Source organism: Dendrobates tinctorius, unplaced genomic scaffold (assembly GCF_039654945.1).
Source record: "Dendrobates tinctorius isolate UK_male_01 unplaced genomic scaffold, ASM3965494v1 ptg000019l, whole genome shotgun sequence".
In the NCBI taxonomy this organism is placed as follows: domain Eukaryota; kingdom Metazoa; phylum Chordata; class Amphibia; order Anura; family Dendrobatidae; genus Dendrobates; species Dendrobates tinctorius.
The window spans coordinates 52895788-52915884 of NW_027361687.1; the positions used below are offsets into that span (position 1 = coordinate 52895788).

At 44.8% G+C, this 20097-nt stretch overlaps 1 protein-coding gene across 1 annotated transcript in view; it reads left to right on the forward strand.

Annotated features, from left to right (window-relative positions):
• The window catches only part of ANKRD34A (ankyrin repeat domain 34A), a 79916-nt gene extending 61600 nt beyond the window's left edge, over positions 1-18316 (forward strand). The window contains exon 3 of the mRNA XM_073567041.1: positions 16190-18316. Coding sequence (XP_073423142.1) covers positions 16287-17912 — 1626 coding nt within the window. The 5' untranslated portion in view covers positions 16190-16286 and the 3' untranslated portion in view covers positions 17913-18316. The remainder of the gene's footprint in view (positions 1-16189) is intronic.
• The last annotated feature ends 1781 nt before the right edge of the window (positions 18317-20097 follow it).

Sequence of the window (20097 nt, forward strand, 5' to 3'; positions counted from 1 at the left end):
CCGGTAGGGCATCATCTCTAATGAGATTAGTTTGGCAATGTGGGCGTTCAAACACAGTGTACGCGGATGAGAGGATGAGTACTTTCTTGTCCTACTCAGAGTCTCTGGTAGAGTGAGCTGGACTTGAGAGCTGCATATGGTGGAACTAGCGATGGACATGGCGGACTGAGAGAGGATTGGTGATGGTGTTGGTGGTCTTGCTGATGGCCTAGATTCAGTCTTTCGTAGCAATAACATTGTGATTCCCTGACTGCTTTGGCCTTCCTACGACACCTCAACATTTGCTGCTGATGGTGTGCTAATCGGTGGGCTTACAGTGGAGGAAGCGATGTAGCGTTGCTGACTAACTTCATTCGGAGCAGATGCACATGTGGGACATGAGGTTTGGTAGTCCGTCCACGCTTGCAAGTGCATGGTGGTTAAATGTCTAAGCATGCAACTGGTATTCAAATTTCTCAGATTTTTCCCTCGGCTAAAGGTCTTTGCGCACTTCTTACAGATAACCTTGGCCTGATCATGAGGATTTTGTTCAAAAAAGTGCCACACTGCACTCTTTTTTGAGGCCTTGCACGCTGTGCTAATTTGACCGTCTGGCCAAGCTGTGCTGCAACTCTTTTGGTTTTTGAAACCCGTTTTTGGACTGCTATGGGCCTGCCAGCTAACAGCTGTTGTGATGTCGATGCCTGCTGCGGATCCTCCTCCTCCTCTTCTGAGCTATTGGCAGCGGCACCCTCTTCCCCCAATGGATGCCAATCTGGGTCAACAACTGGGTCATCCATCACCTCCTTTTCAATTTCATGTGCACCTTCCTCTGTGTCACCGTGTAAGGTGGTATAGTATGCGGGAAGGGGCACCTGAGTTTCATCAGGGTCAGATTCTGGCTCAGTACACTGCGAGGACATTGTAGTGCTCTGAGTGAATGTATCAGCAGAAAAATCTAGTGGCTGTGCATCAGTGCACTCCATGTCAGATTCATCTTGGACTGGGGAATTCATGATTTGACTTGATAACCCAGGCATGGTATGTGAAAAGAGCTCCATGGAGTAATCTGTAGTGTGGCCTGCTGCATCCTTCACTTTTGGTAGGGGTGAAGGACACAAGGAAAGGTGTTGTTCCTGACCAGGAGCCTCGATTGACGACTCAGTGCTTTTATTTTTTGAAACTTCTGAAGAGGAGGCGATAGAGCTGGAGGCTGTGTCAGCAATGTAAGCCAAAACTTGTTCCTGAAGCTCCGGCTTACCTACTCCCAGAAAAGGGAGCCTTCGAGGCCTTGTGGAGCCAGACGATGATGCAGGCTCAACACCTCCTGCCTTAGGTGCTGTTGTGCTTTTGCCACTACCAGCAGATGCACCTCTACCACCACCATCAGTACCAGATGGCAACCCCCGCCCACGTTCATGGACTCTTCCACCATACTTCTTCATTTTTGGGAAAATGTACCCAAAATACCATCAGCTATATGGTACTGTAAAACAAGGTACAAGGTGTATTTAGTATTGGGGAGAATTTACATCTCCCTAGAAATTTTAGGAGGCTGAACTATTATCTCAGGCCCACTATAGATTACACCTCAATTTAACAGGCTGAAATTGTCTGGTGTATGACAAAGTACAAGGTGTATATATAGTATTGGGGAGAATTTACATCTCCCTAGAAATTTTAGGAGGCTGAACTATTATCTCAGGCCCACTATATATTACACCTCAATTTAACAGGCTGAAATTGGCTGGTGTATGACAAAGTACAAGTGTCACGTGCCCCATCCGTTGTGACATGGCCAGCAGGCCGGTAACTGAAACAACAGGACGCGGCACGTGTAATTGTCCAGTGTGACGCGGCCCGCAGGCTGGTAACTAATACAACCAGACAAAGGGGGATAGGGAAACATTTACAAAGGAGGGCCCTGCGATAGGGAACGGGGGGACATGGAGACCTCCTGCACTCCCCTGAGTCAGTGTCCCTAACACTACTAACGTTCCCTATGCCGGTTCCGCACCGGGCGCCGCTCAGGAACCTGTAGCCCTGGCACACCCTACACCTATCCCTTGCTAAGGAGCTGTGAGGCGCAGTCACTGGCCCCACCGCTGCACTAACACCAACATGAGGAAAAGTGACAAACAGGGAAACACTTAGCTTTGCTCTGATGCACTTGCTCCTGGCAACAGAGACCAACACCTGAGTGCATCTTCCTCCACCGTGTCCAACACCAGGGTGCATCTTTACAGCAACAGCGTCCAGCACTGAGTGCCGCCTTGGAGCAACCGAGTCCAGCACCTGAGTGCAGCTGTCCAGCAACCGAGTCCAGCAAACTGAGTGCAGCTCTCAGTAACAGAGTCAAGCAAACTGAGTGCAGCTCTACACCATAGCTGCCACTCCACCAAGCTTTGCAGGAATTCTTCACTGACACCATAGCTGCCACTCCACCATGCTTTACACAAACTCCTCGCTGACACCATAGCTGCCACTCCAGGACTCTGAATAAGCCGCCCTGGACTCTCCTCCAGCTCTCCATCCAGCTCCTTCCTTCACCCAGGTTCGTTGGAAAAGCCCAACAATAATAATATCACCAACGTCAGTGAGCACTACTGACACACCTTTATAGAGCAAACACACCTGTTAGTGATTCCCGTGCAATTACTCTAACCACCACCGGGGGCAAACTATCTCTAAAAACACCAGTGCAATGACCATACTGGCCACCGGGCAAAACTATCTTTAAGCACAAGTGCAATGACCATACTGGCCACCAGGGGACAAAACCAACCCTGAGCAAAACAGTTCACAGGAAAAAAAAAGGTTACTTGTGCATTTAATCTGTCAGATCCACCCTGGATCATGACAACAAGGTGTATATAGTATTGGGGAGAATTTGAATCTCCCTAGAGATTTTAGGAGGCTGAACTATTATCTCAAGCCCACTAAAGATTACACCTCAATTTAACAGGCTGAAATTGGCTGGTGTATGACAAAGTACAAGGTGTATATAGTATTGGGGAGAATTTGAATCTCCCTAGAGATTTTAGGAGGCTGAACTATTATCTCAGGCCCACTATAGATTACACCTCAATTTAACAGGCTGAAATTGGCTGGTGTATGGCCAGGTACAAGGTGCATATAGTATTGGGGAGAATTGGAAGCTCCCTAGAGATTTTAGGAGGCTGACAATGATGGTCTCAGTCCAAGTATGGCAGCTGGCAGCCTAATAAGCAGGACTGCTACACACAGAAGTGTGGAAGAATGAACGCTTGGTAACTGTGCAGAAAAGAGGAAGAAAAGTATTTTTGCTTTTAAAAAAGCAGTTTGCACAGCAGTGTGCAAACAACAATGCAGCTATCAGGGAGCTTATAAGGCAGCCTAATAACCACCAGAGCTGATGCACAAAAATATATTCTCCCCTGTCACTGCACACAAACTGTTGTGTTGTACAGTGAAAATCGCTACCAGCAGAAGCAGTTTTTTGGTTCTTCTTCCCTGCCTAACGCTCTCCCTTATTCAGAATCAGCAGCTGCAACCTCTCCCTAATGCTAAGATCGGCAGATGTAAGATAGAGGTCGGCGTGCACGCTTTTATAGCCCCTGTGACGCCACACAAAGCCAGCCAATCACTTGCATGCCCTTCTCAAAGATGGTGGTGACCGCTGCCCATGTCATCGCTTTGCCCACAGTGTGCGTCCTCCATCATTGGCTGAAAAAGGACGCTGGAAGCATCATTTGAAACGCGACTTTGGCGCTCTGGTCGCCGACCTCATGGCCGACCTCACGCTATGGTCGGGTTTCGTTTCATGAAACCCGACTTTAGCGAAAGTCGGCGACTTATGAATTTGATCGACCCGTTTCGCTCAACTCTAATAGTCACAAGACATCAAACAAAGAAGAACTGTTTAACGCCTTAAGGACCAAGCCATTTTGTAGGTTAATGACCAGGCCTTAATTTTGAAATCAGACCACTGTCACTTTATGTGGGTATAACTCTGGAACGCTTCAAGGGATCCCGCTGATTCTGAGATTATAACTTGCATTTATTTATGAAAAAAATGGAAATATGTCAAAAAAAATTTAAAATTTTGCAATTTTCATACTTTTAATTTTTATACCCTTAAATCAGAGAGATATGTCACACAAAATACTTAATAAATAACATTTCCCACATGTCTACTTTACATCAGCACAATTTTGAAACCAAAATTTTTTTTGTTAGGAAGTTATAAGGGTTAAAATTTGACCAGCGATTTCTCATTTTTCCAACAAAATTTACAAAACCATTTTTTGTAGGGATCACCTAACATTTGAAGTCACTTTGAAAGGTCAATATAACAGAAAATACCCAAAAGTGACACCATTCTAAAAACTGCACCCCTCAAGGTGTTCAAAACCACATGCAAGAAGTTTATTAACCCTTTAGGTACTTCACAAGAATTGAAGCAATGTGTAAGGAAAAAATGAACATTTAACTTTTTTTCCCCAAAATTTTTCTTTGGACACAATTTTTTTATTTTGTCCAGGGTATCAGGAGAAAATAAACCACAATATTTGTTGTGCAATTTCTCCTGAGTACACCGATACCCCATGTGTGGAGGAAGACCAATCTTTAGGCGCACGGCAGTGCTCAGAAGGGAAGGAGCATCATTTGAGATTTTGAATGTCAAATTGGCTGGAATATAGAGCGGACGCCATGTCGCGTTTGGAGAGCCCCTGATGTACCTAAACAGTGGAAACCCCCCATAAGTGACCCCATTTTGGAAACTAGACCCCCCCATGGAGCTTATCTAGATGTGTGGTGAGCACTTTGAACCCCCAAGTGCTTCACAGAAGTTTATAACGTAGAGCCGTGAAAATAAAAAAATCATATTACTTTCCACAAAAATCTTTTTGCCCCCAAATTTTTATTTTCACAAGGGTAACAGGAGAAATTGGACCACAAAAGTTGTTGTGCAGTTTGTCCTGAGTAGGCTGATACCCTAAATGTGGGGGAGAACCACTGTTTGGGAGCATGGCAGAGCTTGGAAGGGAAGGAGCGCCGTTTTGGAATGCAGACTTTGATGGAATGGTCTGCGGGCATCATGTTACGTTTGCAGAGCCCCTGATGTGCCTAAACAGTAGAAACCCCCCACAAGTGACCCCATTTTGGAAACTAGACCCCCCCAAAAAAAAATCATTTTTCTTTCCTCAAAAATGATCTTTTTGCCCCAAAATTTTTATTTTCACAAGGGTAACAGGAGAAATTAGAGGCCCAAAGTTGTTGTGCAATTTTTCCTGAGTACGCTGATACCCCATATGTGGGGGGAACCACTGTGATCGCCTTAGTGCAGATCTTTGGGAGGCAGAATGAACAAATCCACAAAAGGTGAATTGGTTTTATTTTTTACGCCGTTCCTTGTGTGATATTAGTGATTAGGCGACTTTATTCCTCGGGTCGGTGCGATTACAGCGATACTAGATTTATACCTTTTTTCATGTTTAGCTTCTGTCACACACTAAAAGACGTTTTTCTTTGGAAGAATTTTTTGTAAGAAATTTTTGCATCACTGTATTTTGAGAGCTATGATTTTTCTATATTTCAGCCGACAGAGTCATGTGTGGGCTTGTTTTTTGCGGGACGAGCTGACGTTTTTATTGGTACCATTTTCGGGTACATAACGTTTTTTGATCGGTTTCTATTCTTATTTTTGTGGAGACAGAATGAACAAAAACCAGCAATTCATAATTTTTTTTATTTTTTTTCCTCCGTTCTGCGTGTGGTAAAATTGGTGAGGCAGTTTTTTCTTTGGGTAACTACGATTACAGCAATACCTCATTTATATCATTTTTTATAGAAAAAATAATTATTTTTGCATCACTTTATTCTGCGAGCTATAACTTTTTTATTTTTCCGCTGATGATGCTGTATGACAGCTTGTTTTTCAGTAAAAGAAAATGACAGCACATAGAGTTGGATAGTTTTCTCCGAAACGCGCTTTGGGGTCAGCAGTGTAACAGTGTGCAGTGTCCATTCCACCCTGGTATGTGCTTTAATTAGTGATTTATTTTCTGTGGCTTCTTTTAGAGTATATGTACTCTAATGGCAATCAGCCTGGGATTTTTTCCCTTTACCTTTTTATGTCCTGGTCATTTTTCTATTTAATCTGTAGCCATTATTGACTGCTCTCCTTGGGCCATATGAATACTATTTTGATCTATTAACATACTTGGGTTTGTGTCATGTTTATGACGGTACCATTTTTATGGTTCACTGTGTACTGTCACATTGTTGTTTTTTCATGTGTCACTTTTTATCCACATGTGTTACCTACCTGGTTTTTCAATAAAGATTTGTGATTTTAAATTATCATACAGCTCGTTTTTTGTAGAACAAGATGACGTTTTCAGCGGTACCATGTTTATTTACATCCATCTTTTTAATCGCGTGCTATTGCACTTTTTCCAGCGGTATGGTGATGATTTGATACTTTTTTGTGTTTTTTTTACAGCATTCACTGAAGAGGTTAAATAGGGTGACACCTTTATAGATGGGACTTTTACGGACGCGGCGATACCAAACGTGTATTTTTTTGTTTATTTTTTTCCATAAAAATTGTATTTTTTAGAGGAATTTTTTTATTGTAACGGGGTCTACCCAAGCTGGGGTACCTCTTTCAGTACCACCCTGTGTTTTCGGAGGTCCGCTCTGCATTGGCTGGAGTCTGAATGAATGACGCTGGCTGGAAATCCTTGGTTACATGGGCGCATATAAAAGATCACTGCTTCTCCACGTATTTCCAGTCTGACAACACTTTACTCACAGGACACAGAATATATCACACAGATACAGAGGGCAGGCCAATAGAAAAGCGGCAGGCCAGACATGCATTACAAAAGCCGCAGGTGGCCGGAGCCTGCCAATGTTTACTGTGGGAATTACAAAGGTGGGGTGAGGGCAGACAAAAGGAGAATATCATGTCCCCTCTGCCCAGGGGCGCAGCCTGTGGGCTGATGCATTAGGGACATGCATCTCACATAGAACCTATTATACATACATATAACTGCACAACATATTCTGGGTGCTGAGTGGTTCTGTAACACGTAACACGGCTCCCTTTTCAGCGACGCGATCAGCATACACAGTCTGATCCTCAATGGATCGGTTTGGGGATGACCGAAGTTTATGGGGTTGGTACAAGTTCCGTTTGTCGACTTAGTCCATCGGCGTTACCATTTTGTTTGCCGGGTCTGTGGTGGATGGTGAAGTCCAGCGGTTGTAGGGCTAAACTCCACCGCAGCAATCTGGCGTTGTCTCCGGAGACCCGATTAAGCCAGACTAGGGGATTATGGTCCGTTAGGAGGGAAAACTGTCGTCCATACAAATATGGTTGCAACTTCTTGAGTGCCCATACTACCGCCAGGCACTCCTTCCCGATGGCCGCATAGCTTACTTCACGGGGCAGTAGTTTCCGACTCAGGTAAGCTACTGGGTGTTCTTGGCCGTCCGGCCCGACTTGGCTCAGTACTGCCCCCAATCCAAACATAGAAGCGACTGTGTGAACAAGGAAACGTTTAGTTGGATCGGGTGCGGCCAATTCAGGGGTATTGGTGAGGGCGTCCTTTAGTTGGAGGAAGGCTTCCTCACACTTTGAGTTCCAGGTTACCTGGCGGGGTTGGTTCTTACGGGTCAAATCAGTGAGGGGCTTGCCTACGCTGCTGTAATTGTGAACGAAATTCCTGTAATACCCTGCTGTCCCTAGAAACGCCATGACCTGGGTTTTAGTGCGTAGGATGGGCCATTTGGCTATGGCCTCAATCTTGGCTGGTTCTGGTCGCTGTTTCCCACTTCCCACCCAATGCCCTAAATACTGAACCTCTGCTTTGCCCACGTGACACTTGTTTGGGTTCAGGGTGATTCCGGCCTGGTGGAACCTGTCCAATACTGTCTCTAGGTGATTTAGATGCTCTTCCCATGTCACACTGTAGATGGCGATGTCGTCCAGGTAGGCACAAGCATAGTCCTGGAGACCATCCAGAAGCCGGTCAGCCAGCCTTTGGAAGGTCGTGGGGCTTTCTTCATCCCTAATGGCATAACTCGAAACTGGAATAAGCCGAAAGGGGTGACAAATGCCGACTTGGGAATAGCATCAGGACTAAGGGGAATCTGCCAGTAGCCTTTGCATAGGTCGATGGTGGTCAAATACTTTGCCCCCGCCAGCCGGTCTAACAACTCATCCACACGCGGCATGAGGTATCCATCTGTCACTGTTTCTCATTGAGTTTACGATAGTCTACACAAAACCGTGTAGTCCCATCCTTCTTGGGCACTAACACTACGGGGGATGCCCAGGGACTATCTGACTCTTCAATGACCGCTAAATGCAACATCTCTTGTATCTCATGTCGCATCCCCTCTCGTACAGAATCAGGGACGCGGAAGGGATTTTGTCGCAGGGGGGTCTGATCCTGGGTCTCAACCTTGTGTTGTGCCAGGCGAGTGTACCCCGGTCTCTCTAAAAACATGCTCTGTCGCAGCCTCAACAACGCCTCCGCCTGCTGTCTCTCCCGGGGGCCTAGGTCTTCACCCAAGTGTACCTGGTCCCATGTTTTAGACTGAGTCCTTTCCCCTAAGACATCTGGCAAGGGAAGTCCGGCTAAATCCTCTGCTTCAGGTGCACAGATGGCCACTACCTCTTCAGGGCGCTCCCGGTAGGGCTTCAGCATATTCACAAGGAACATGCGGATAACCCTGGGGTCGTCACAATCGGCGACAATATAGGTTGTGTCGGCTATTTTCCCCACTACCAGGTAGGGCCCCTGCCATGCAGCTTGAAACTTATTCTGCTTAGTGGGCTCTAACACCAGGACCTTCTGTCCTATTTCCAAAGTGCGCTCTCTGGCCCTCCGATCGTACCATACTCGCTGGCACCGCTGTTTCGCCTGCAGGTTCTCAGGTACAACCTGGGTCAGCTCCTGTAGGCGGTCCCGGAATTCCAGCACATAGGGTACAATAGGTACCCCTTCTATGAGGCCCTCCCCTTCCCAGTATTCCAGCACTAAGTCTAGGGGTCCCCTTACCTGTCTCCCGTATACCAGCTCGAACGGGGAGAACCCTGTGGATTCTTGGGGCACCTCCCGATAGGCAAACAGGAGGTGTGGTAAGAATTTCTCCCAGTCCCTGTAGGTCCTGGTAAAAGTCCCAATGAGCTGTTTTAATGTCCCGTTAAAGCATTCACACAACTCATTGGTTTGCGGGTGGTACGGGGCGCTTCTAATGGACTTTACGCCGCACAGCTTCCACAGTTGGTTGGTCACCTCTGCTGTAAACTGGGTACCCTGGTCCGGGATAATCTCCTGGGGAAATCCAACCTGTGAGAAAACCTGGAACAGGGCGGCCGCCACCGTCTCTGCCAGTATGTTAGGTAACGCAAGCGCCTCTGGATACCGTGTGGCATAATCTACCACTGTCAATATATTCTTTTTCCCGGATGGACTGGGATTGGCTAACGGCCCTATCAGATCGACCGCTACTCGGCTAAATGGTTCCTTCACAATGAGGAGGGGGTGTAATTTGGCCTTGCATCGATCCCCCTCTTGCCAATGCGCTGACAACTGTCACAAGTCTGGCAGTACTGACGAACATCATAGGTTACCCCCGGCCAAAAGAAGTTTTGTGTCATATGATGCCTGGTGCGACTGACGCCGAAGTGCCCAGCCAAGGGTATATCATGAGAGATTCGCAGTAACTCCTGCCTATACTTCTTGGGAACTACCAGCTGTCGTTTTTTAGTGGGGCTCGTCCCTGTGTGGTGCTGCTCTGTGATCCGGTAGAGGAGTCCCTGCTTCCATACAAACTGTTTCCCTTCCAGTACTCCTCTCCCCTCCTGTGCCTTCCCACGATATCCCTCTAATGAAGGATCCTCAAGTAACTCCCTCTTAAATTCATCTGGGGTGGCCCAAGAAATGTGTCTGGCTATGGGAATACGTGCAGGGCTGGGATGTCTTACCTGGGCCTCCTCTGAGTGTGATTCCGCCTCCGCAGCTCGAGCTTGTCTCCGGGTGGTCACAGGATAGGTCTCAGCCAGAGGGGCCACCGAGAATGCAGACAACATGGGCCCCAAGTCATTTCCCAGCAAGACGTCTGCAGGCAAATCCTCCATCAAGCCGACCTCAACAAGGCCATCCCCGACTCCCCAGTTCAGGTGAATCCTGGCAGTGGGTAGTCGATGTATAGCTCCCCCTGCTACACAGACTGCCACTGTCCGGTCCGTCTTCTCTTGGTCCCGGATGAGATGAGGCTTCACAAGAGTCAAAGTTGCCCCGGAATCTCTTAGTCCCTGCATATGTTTCCCATTAACCCAGACGACCTGTCGAAGCTGTTGTCGATTATCTGCCCAGGCTGCCTGCACGGGGTCTACTTCATTCAGCACTTCCTCCATCTCTTCCACCTCTTGTTTAATCGTAGCCCCCAATGCCGGGCCAGCTTCGCCTTGGTAGCAGTGTACAGCAGCCCGGCTGAAGGTAGCTGTTCCTGCCTTTGGCCACTGGGTATGCTGAGTCCGGTTGGGGCATTGTCTTTGCAGGTGGCCCAGCTGACGACAGGTGTGGCATCACGCCCCAGGGGGACTGTGGTAGACCGGGTTTCTAGCTGGTCCCCCTACAATCTTCGGTGGTTTGGGGCCCTTCAGGTCCATGGGCGGGCCCCTAGTGACCACCTTTGATCCGGACAACTGCGGCCTCCTGGCATCATGATGTTCATCGGCCAGACGAGCGGCTTCCTCAAGAGTCGTTGGCCGCCTGTCCCGAAGCCATTCCTGTGTCTCGGGGTTTAATCCATTAAAGAATCGTTCTAACAGGAAGAGCTGGAGGACGTCCTCCATAGTGGTTGCTTGGCTCCCTTGTACCCACTGTAGCAGTGACCGCCGTAATTTACAGGCCCATTTAACGTGGGTATCGGTTATGCATTTTATAAGTCAGTGGAACTTTTGGCAGTAGGCCATAAACTTCGGTCATCCCCAAACCGATCCATTGAGGATCAGACTGTGTATGCCGATCGCGTCGCTGAAAGGGGGAGCCGTGTTACGTGTTACAGAACCACTCAGCACCCAGAATATGTTGTGCAGTTATATGTATGTATAATAGTTTCCATGTGAGATGCATGTCCCTAATGCGTCAGCCCACAGACTGCGCCCCTGGGCAGAGGGGACACGATATTCTCCTTTTGTCCGCCCTCCCCTCACCTTTGTAATTCCCACAGTAAACATCGGCAGGCTCCGGCCAAATGCGGCTTTTGTAATGCATGTCTGGCCTGCCGCTTTTCTATTGGCCTGCCTTCTGTATCTGTGTGATATATTCTGTGTCCTGTGAGTAAAGTGTTGTCAGACTGGAAATACATGGAGAAGCAGTGATCTTTTATATGTGCCCATGTAACCAAGGAATTCCAGCCAGCGTCATTCATTCAGGCTCCAGTCAACACAGAGCGGACCTCTGAAAACACGGGGTGGTACTGAAAGAGGTACCCCAGCTTGGTCGACCCCGTTACACTGAGTTTTTATAAAGCTGGAAAATTTATATCACCTGGCCTTTCCTAACGATGATCGTGAACAAGCCATTACCCTAAGGCTGTGTGCACACGCTGCGGATTTTGCTGCGGTTCCGCAGCGGTTTTGGCCGCTGCGGACCCGCAGCAGTTTCTGCTGCGGTGTACAGTACCATGATTCCCTATGGGAATCAAAAACCGCAATGCAGACGGTGCGGAATTTTCCGCGCGGATTATCTGCGGTTTTCAATCCGCAGAAAGAATTGACATGTCAATTCTTTCTGCGGATTCTCCTGCGGTTTGCCATCTCCTCCATTTGAGGAGATGAAAAACCGCAGGGCAAAACCGCAGAGCAATCCGCAGGTAAAACCGCAGGTCTTTTGACCTGCGGTTTCACCTGCGGATTTTACAAAATCCGCGCGGATGAATCCGCACCTAATCCGCAGCGTGTGCACACAGCCTAACAGGCTCATTAAGGTTTGAAACCTTGGCCAAAATTATCTGAGGACACAGATCTCCAGGGATGCCCAAACTATTGCATCAGTCCATTTTTCTTTTTGTAATTTTTTTAAATGTATATATATTTATTGCCTAAAATATAAAGGAAATGTGTCATATTTAATTTTAGCCCTTTTAGAGATAATTTCATCTTCAACTTGCTTAACTGTTGACAATAACAGCAATTTTGACCAGGGGTGCCCAAACTTCTACATGCCACTGTAGATGGTCTGCTTGGTCTACTGGTGCCACAGAAATTGTTAGGTTTGACTTCTGTATATTTCTATCAGTGAAGGAAGGATAATGTCAAGATTAGTGAAATATTGAGACTAAAAAGAGATGTAATTATGGAATCCCTTTGCCCAGGGACACATTATAGCAAAATTGCTCATCTTTGCATTCATCATACTTCTCCTCCAGGTAATTCTTGGCCATACATCTTGCTAAATCACCTTTAATTAGTTGAGGAATACCCCATCTTTAACCTCCTTTTATTTTCTACAGCCTAAAGGTGCATCTAGAGCTGTTCTCTACATTGGAGAGTGTTTAGTACCCAGGTGTGAGCCACCTTAAATACTAGGCCGCAAATTCTGTAAATTCTGAAATAGGGTCAAAATAGTTCCCACTCTCCCTGCTCCTTTCTTCCCTTTTGATGAGGTGAGGTTACATAACTGTACCAACATGTTGCCATCTACTGTAGGGTGGAGGGACACTGTCCAACTACTTAGTGTGCCCTTCAACACTCTTACTACGCACTACCCTGGCTGCTAATAATCATTAAGATTGTATTCTTTTTTGGAACCTATCCTGCAGTTACATCATTTATGTTACAGAGAAACCAAACAACTCGTGACTCCGGTATCTGATGCTTGAAATGTGTGAATTTTCTAACACATGGTTCCAAAATCTCTAAAGGTTTTTGAACTGTTTTTGTAAATGCACCTTGTTCTATACTGCAGCACCCAAGCTGCCTGACTGCAGAGAACTGTAGCTGCCCCCATGCAGAAGAAAATACTCCCAGGATCGGTGGAGGTCCCACAAGTTTGACCCAAGTGATCATTGAGTGATGATGTATTCTAGCTATACGCTATTACTTACTGGGGTGCTTGGATCCCTTCAAGAATCAAATAAATTAATGCACACTCAGACTAACCCAATGGAGATCAAATAACTTTTTGAACTCTTGTGTTTTATGACATCTTTGATTGTAGAACCTACTGCCTGATTTCTTAGCCGGCAATTTTGAGGTCTTTCAGTCTAGTACTTTTTTTCAATCAATAGCACAAGAAGGAGGAGTCTCCTTCTGTTGAAGGGTCATCTTGAAAGTTCTTGACCCATGTGCAGAAGCTAAAACTTCACCCAACCATCATTGTATCCACTTTCATACTATGAGCATTTAAGATATTGGATAGATATCTAGCTTAAAAACCTTTGTAACGGTCCATATGATCCTTAACCAGTCTCGGTGGAGAGTTCCCCAGTGTTTCCTAAAATTTTGTAACCTTGGACAATTGGCTTATACACTACTTGAGCTTTTTGTTGACAGATCATATGGTTAAAAAAAGAACTGGATAGTTATTATGTGATCTGTGTACTAGACCCTAGTGACCCTGTTATGAATTCAGAACCTACTTAGTAAACAGGACCATCTGAGGACCTTAGAAGCTTTAAGGCCTCCTAAGGGTATGTTTCCATGGTCCGTAATGGCAGCGCTTTGGACGCAACTCCGTCCAAAGCACTGCTGGCTTTTGTATGTGCGGTGATTCTGCATGTGTTCATTGAACCATGCAAAATCACCACATCCTATACATAGACTGTGATATTTATCTTGCTGTGACTGAGCGTCTCCGCAAGATAAATAGACATGCTGCGGTCTAGAAAGACGTGCCGCATGTCCGGTTACGCAGGGAAGCCGCGGGTGTCCCTGCACGCATAAAGGAGATGGGATTTATAAAATCCCATCCACTATGTGTGGCGCCCCTGAGGCTCAGTCGCCACAGAGGTACTGCACCTTCTCCTAAGGTGTAGTGCCCCACCGCCTGGGTAAGTTGGGAACTCCTTTCCACACTCCAACACCTGCATCCCACACACAGGATAGTTCAGTAGGTCCACCTAGCAGCTTCAGGCTGGGGGTAGCAGAGCACCCTTCGTGGAACCCTGCTTCGTAACACGAGATGTGCTGGGAGGTGGGTGAAGTTAGTATAAAAGAGGGGGAAAGTGGAGAATTGTAGGTCAGTCTGGGGTGAGTCCCAGACAAGTTCAGTTCGGAAGTTAGTTTTTTGAGTTCAGTTTAAAAAGAGTGCTGCAGCTGCCTCAGTGATCTGAGCCAGCTGGCACGGGAAAGAGAAGAGAAAGAGAAAGACGTAGACCTGCAACCTAAGCTTCCATAAGAGAGAGAAGGAACAGTGCGGAACGAATGAGTAGGAGAACAGAGAGGAGTTGTGGGTTGGAAGAGGAACCCTGCATATAGGTTCTCAGCGCAAGGACGGGGCCCTGTCCCCGAGGTTGTATGGACACTTATGGTACTGCAGCAGACACCGGTGGAGTAGTTGGCTGTAAATGCACTACTCCCATCTAAGACTTGGGGCACAACAGCAACTGGATAGAGAGCCAGGACTTCTAAGAAGGAAGTCCCCGATAGAGGCTACAGCTGTCTGTCATACAAGTAAGGGTCTAGGAACATCTGACAGAAGGAATTCCAGAGAACTACAGTACTGGAGTTCTTCACACTAAAAGGCGCAATAGAGGAGTCGCTCAGGAAAGGCACATGTTGGCGGAGTGTTGGAGAGGAGAACCCTGACTGCCCGGGAGGTTGATTGAGTCTCTACCCCGGAGGACACTGCACGGAGGCAGGCACCAGTGAGCACCATGAACTGTGAGTAAAGCTATGAAACTGCAAGCCCTGGTGTCCTCCATTCATTCACCGTTAATACCTTCAACACCGCTACATCTGGGTACCAGCATCTATACCATTCTGCGCCTCTCCTCATCCATTGCACCTACACTGCCCTGGGACTACAGCTCCACCTGTGGGGAGCTATACCATCTTTGCTGCACCACACCATCAGTCCCAGCGGATCTGCATGCAGCATTGGCTTACCATCTCCCTTGCCAAACACCACTGGTGGCGTCACGAACTATTCAAATAAACTTTAATACCATTAAAACCACCGCCATTGATATTGGGCGCCCAGGGCCACGGACCGGGTCACTGCTGCTGTGACACATTCCCCCCTGACACCGGCCCGGTACCGGGTACCCCGCTGCCCTGGGTGTGAGGGCGACCCATATGCTGTAACATCTGGCCGCTGCGGATTGGACACTGCAGTTGTATGCAGCATCCATTCCGCAGTGTTTCCTGACCGTGGAAACATACCCTCAAACATCTAGTAGGTCTAGTGATTAATCCATAGCGGGTCTTGTGGTTTTGTTCTCATGATTACATTAGAAATAAAGTATGGCCAAAGGAAAATAACAAAGTCGAGCTAATAGACTCGGTTTATTGTCTTCTTTTAACCTTTTATAATCTCATTGAGAAGATAGCTCCAGTGACTGTTGTAAGTAATGTCTTCCGATGGATATAATTCAATGATAGTTTTCCAGTTCTTCCTGTTCCATTCACATGGGACAATCGTAAACTGAAATAAAATATGAAAATTCCCTTCTGGATTTCACCAATCAATTATACCGAGTCTATTTAATTACTTGAACTGGCCTTGTGTTCGCCCGAGAATGAAATCACTTTACAGATTCACAGATCCACCTGTTTATTGTGTCTCTAATGGGTTCTGCCAATGCCGGCCATTCCTTCACCCCATATCTGTTATTGTGCTACATGTATATAAATATATATTTCTGTATTATTTGTAATAGTAATCATGGCGGATTCATAAGTTGGTATGATAAGGATGTGGTGCTCTTCTACTGTACTACTCATGAGTCTTAAATTTGTTCAAGATAAAGGGGGGAGAAGCAGGAATATTGGAAATGTTGCATCCTTTCCCATTTTCTTCATACAGTTGTGTAGAACCCATTGTCTAGTTGTCTAATTAGGAAGCATATATCCAATATAACAAACTTTATAAATCGTAAAACATCACAAATTATAAAAAATGTAATAATAACCATACAATTCTTGCTGATGTTTTAAAAAATTTTTAAGTAATTTTTCATTTTATTCTTACTTTCTTTTCAGGAAAAATATCTGCCTGGGGAACGTGTAGTTTCAAAACAACATCGTGCTCCTTTCTTAGCTTAGCAGATACTCTATCTGTTCCTGGACCACATTACCAATGAGAGACTCCACCATGTTGCATACAGAGGGCAGTGCCTTACTAAAGGCGGTGTGGCAGGGGAAATTCAGACTGACGCGCCTTTTGTTGGAAGGAGGTGCTTACATCAATGAGGGCAATGCCCAGGGTGAAACCCCTTTGATGGCAGCCTGCTTAGCCAAATATGACGACCCCCAAAATAAGTCCCGAATGGTAAAATACCTTTTGGAAAATGGGGCTGACCCAAACATGCCTGATAAGATGGGTAAAACGGCTTTAATGCACGCTTGCTGCAGTTTAACAGGAGCAACCGTTGTTGCAGTTTTGCTTGAACATGGTTCAGACCCAAGTATGAAAGACTACTCAGGCACATCTGCTCTTATGTATGCTCTTAACAAAGGTGACCGAGAAACCTTAAGAGTCCTCTTGGATGCGTGCAAAGCTAGAGGCAAAGAGGTAATCATCATAACCACAGATACGTCTCCTTCTGGGACCAAAAAAACCAAGCAGTATCTCAACTCTCCCCCCTCACCTGGAATTGACGAAAAGCAATCCCCATCAGTTTGTATGTCTCCCTCTGACATTGATTTAAAAACATCCCTCTCTCCGGCAAGTGAGAAAGAAGAAGCTCGGGATGTCTTTAACTTCAATATGGGAACCAGGCTAACGTGCCCCACAACCAGCAAACTAGAAATTAAAACCTCCGATCACATACCTAATAAAGGAAGAATGGTGAATAAAAAGCAACTTAAAAGGCTAAACTCCGAACCTTGGGGTTTGGTGGCCCCTTCTGTCTTGGCTGCTTCCCACCTTGCGGCACCTGCTTCAAAACCTACTGTTGAAGAATCCGAAGAAACTATTATTACAGAAATAAATAACTTGTCCATTACCAAGAGACCGTTATTGTCTAGGCGTCACAGCATAGAGGGTCAAGATTCATCTTGCTTTAAAACTGGAGAGCAGTCGTCTGAAGAAGATCCCTCAGGACCAGACTCTTCATGGGCTGACAAGGTCCAGTTAAGCCACCTACATCAGCCACTATCGAGGCGCAATACAGCACCTGAGGCTCAGGAAACATCAAATGCCACCTTGGCTCCTACCATTGGGGCTAACTTACGAGGAGTTCCACATCATAAATTGACACGTATGGACCACTATGAATCAGATTCCCACCTCTGCCCTGATTCTATTCCTGGATCTCCAGACTCTGGACGTGTGTCTTTAGAAAGGAGAAGATACAATGCTTCTCCTCTAACACTTTTTACCAGTTCATCTCGAGAATCTTTAGAGAGTATTCCCAGCGCTGTCTCTCCTATGACTGTCCGTCGTAGGACCCCAGGTCTTCTTGAAAGGAGAGGATCTGGGACTCTTCTTCTGGATCACATATCTCATACCCGACCAGGATTCTTACCACCACTGAACGTCAACCTTAACCCTCCAATTCCTGATATCAGATCTAACGGCAAAGCTCCTTCACCGGTTCACGGCAGTCAGAAAGCACTCATTCCTGTGGCCCCAAGTTCTCCAAAACACTTTGAAGCCAAAGCCAAAAAGAAACTCATAAGGAGACATTCTATGCAAACAGAACAAATCAAACAGCTTGCCAGTTTTCAGAATCTCTTTACTCAAAATGAATCTGATAATTAAAGAATATCAACCATGGAAAACTGATACTGCTCTAACCTGAAGAAAATAAATGGAAAGTGAATATGTAAATCTCCTTGCACCTCGTAGGATCTTAACAACATTTTTGTGGTTCATCGTGATATCTACAATAAAAATGAACAGGAAATCGCTTCCATCATGATCACTTTTTTCTTGATCGATTTGGTTCTCATGGGCTTTATGAAGTTTTTGCATTCACACGTGGGAATATGGGTAGATCTCGTAAATGTAGCATTTTGAAATTTAACCATTTGGGTGTCCTTTTAAATGAAAAATATGACATTCATATTTCATCTGATCAGCAAATAATTTGACTTTGAAATTGTATAATTCTAGTTAATGAAACCTGCAAAAAAATAAATAAAAAATCAGAAACTTAAACACTACCTTTTCTGTGACTTTTGAGTGCTGAAAAAACTAAGAAGGTGGCTTGCATCATAGAAAAAAATGTAAATTTAAAAGTGTCTGTTTTATATAAAATATGTAGAAAACATCATTTGTAAATACTACACCCTGAAATAGTCATGTGACTAATAATTATGACTATTTCCAGGGTTTGAAACAGGGTGATTCAGGATGTTGACTTGAGAAACCTGCTTGAACACGTTGCCCAGATGGCGCTTTACCTTAAATCCAAACCTTATCTTATATCACCATCTACTGGTAAACTAAACAGCAGGTTTTATTGTCTTTTCTTTTTGTCTTTTTTGTTATACTGTAACACATTTTTTATATCGTCAGCAGCGTTTGAGAGTATTGTCTGCCAGAGCACTTACATAGGACAAAAAGTTTATCTTCGCAAATATTTTGATGACTGAATGTATACTAGAGGAATTTTTTGATATAAATACTCCAAAAAGAGCTTTAGACTGGTGAAATATTGCCAGTAAAGCACACATAGATTTAATAATAAGACTAATAGATGTATAACAAATAATATATGAATGTGATGAAGGTAAATTTTATTTTGGAGAAAACAGAAGATGAATTGAATGCACAGAGGAATCAACCTCTGTCCATCTTACGGCATCTTACAGCACTTTGCCCTGTCTATTCGTGTATAAACAGAAATATATAAATATATCTATATAGCTATATCTAGAATGATAGAGATTAGGGACACACAGATGTGGTTGTGCACATACATATTTAGCTACAGCTACGCACACATATATGCACATGTGTATGATGAAATCCTTTTTAAAGCAATGTTGTCTACCGTTTTTGTTCTATACGGCACAGGGCTGATTGTGGTGCCCATTACTGTTCTCAAATGATTATAATGTCTGTACATATTTTTTGCACCATATTTTACACTTTCTTTAATTCTAACCATTGCATGCTAATAGTAAAAAAAAAGTAAAATATACGCCTACCCAAGAGAAAAAACCCAAAGCATAAAAAAATTTAAAGAAACAGTTTTAAGTTAAAAGTGAATACAAAGTGAAAAAGCATTTTTATAATGTCCTTGAACTTGACATTAGTAGAATGGTGATGGGATATCTATTATTTATTTATGCATTAGGTCAACTATTTTTTTTGGACCAAACAAATGAAGTTATTATTTCATTTTTGTGCCTTATGTACATTTTAGCAAAGATTCTGTGTTCATATCTTTTTATCTTTTTCTATCCACAACCAACCTGCCCCACACTTTGGACACATTTTGCAGAATGAGGGCTCATCACAACCATCTCTAATAACTCATTTTAGTCATCCTTTTATTGGATTAAGACGCTGTCAGAAGGAGTCAAATTAATGTCACGCTTGTCTCATGTCAGCCTTGCATTAAATTACACTGACATTCTAATGGCTAATAAGATGACTTATCAGATTGCATAATTATATACACCCCTTACATGGGACTAATAAGTATACACTAAATTCAAATTTCCAGCTACTTTAATATATTGGATATATGTCAAGTTTAGAATAAAGCTATTTAGACCTGATATATATATTTTAGGGTAGGGATTGTGTTAACAACATGTGTCAGACTCTCCAATTGAATCCATTTCTTTCACAGCAGAAGCCCCTTTGTTTTCACAAACAGCGCTACCCTTGTCCACTGGCTGTGTCAGGTATTGCAGCATTTATTCAAGTAAACGTAAAAAAGCCTTTCCTCTGCTAATTTCTAGGGTGCATTGTTAGTCACCTATTTATCAAT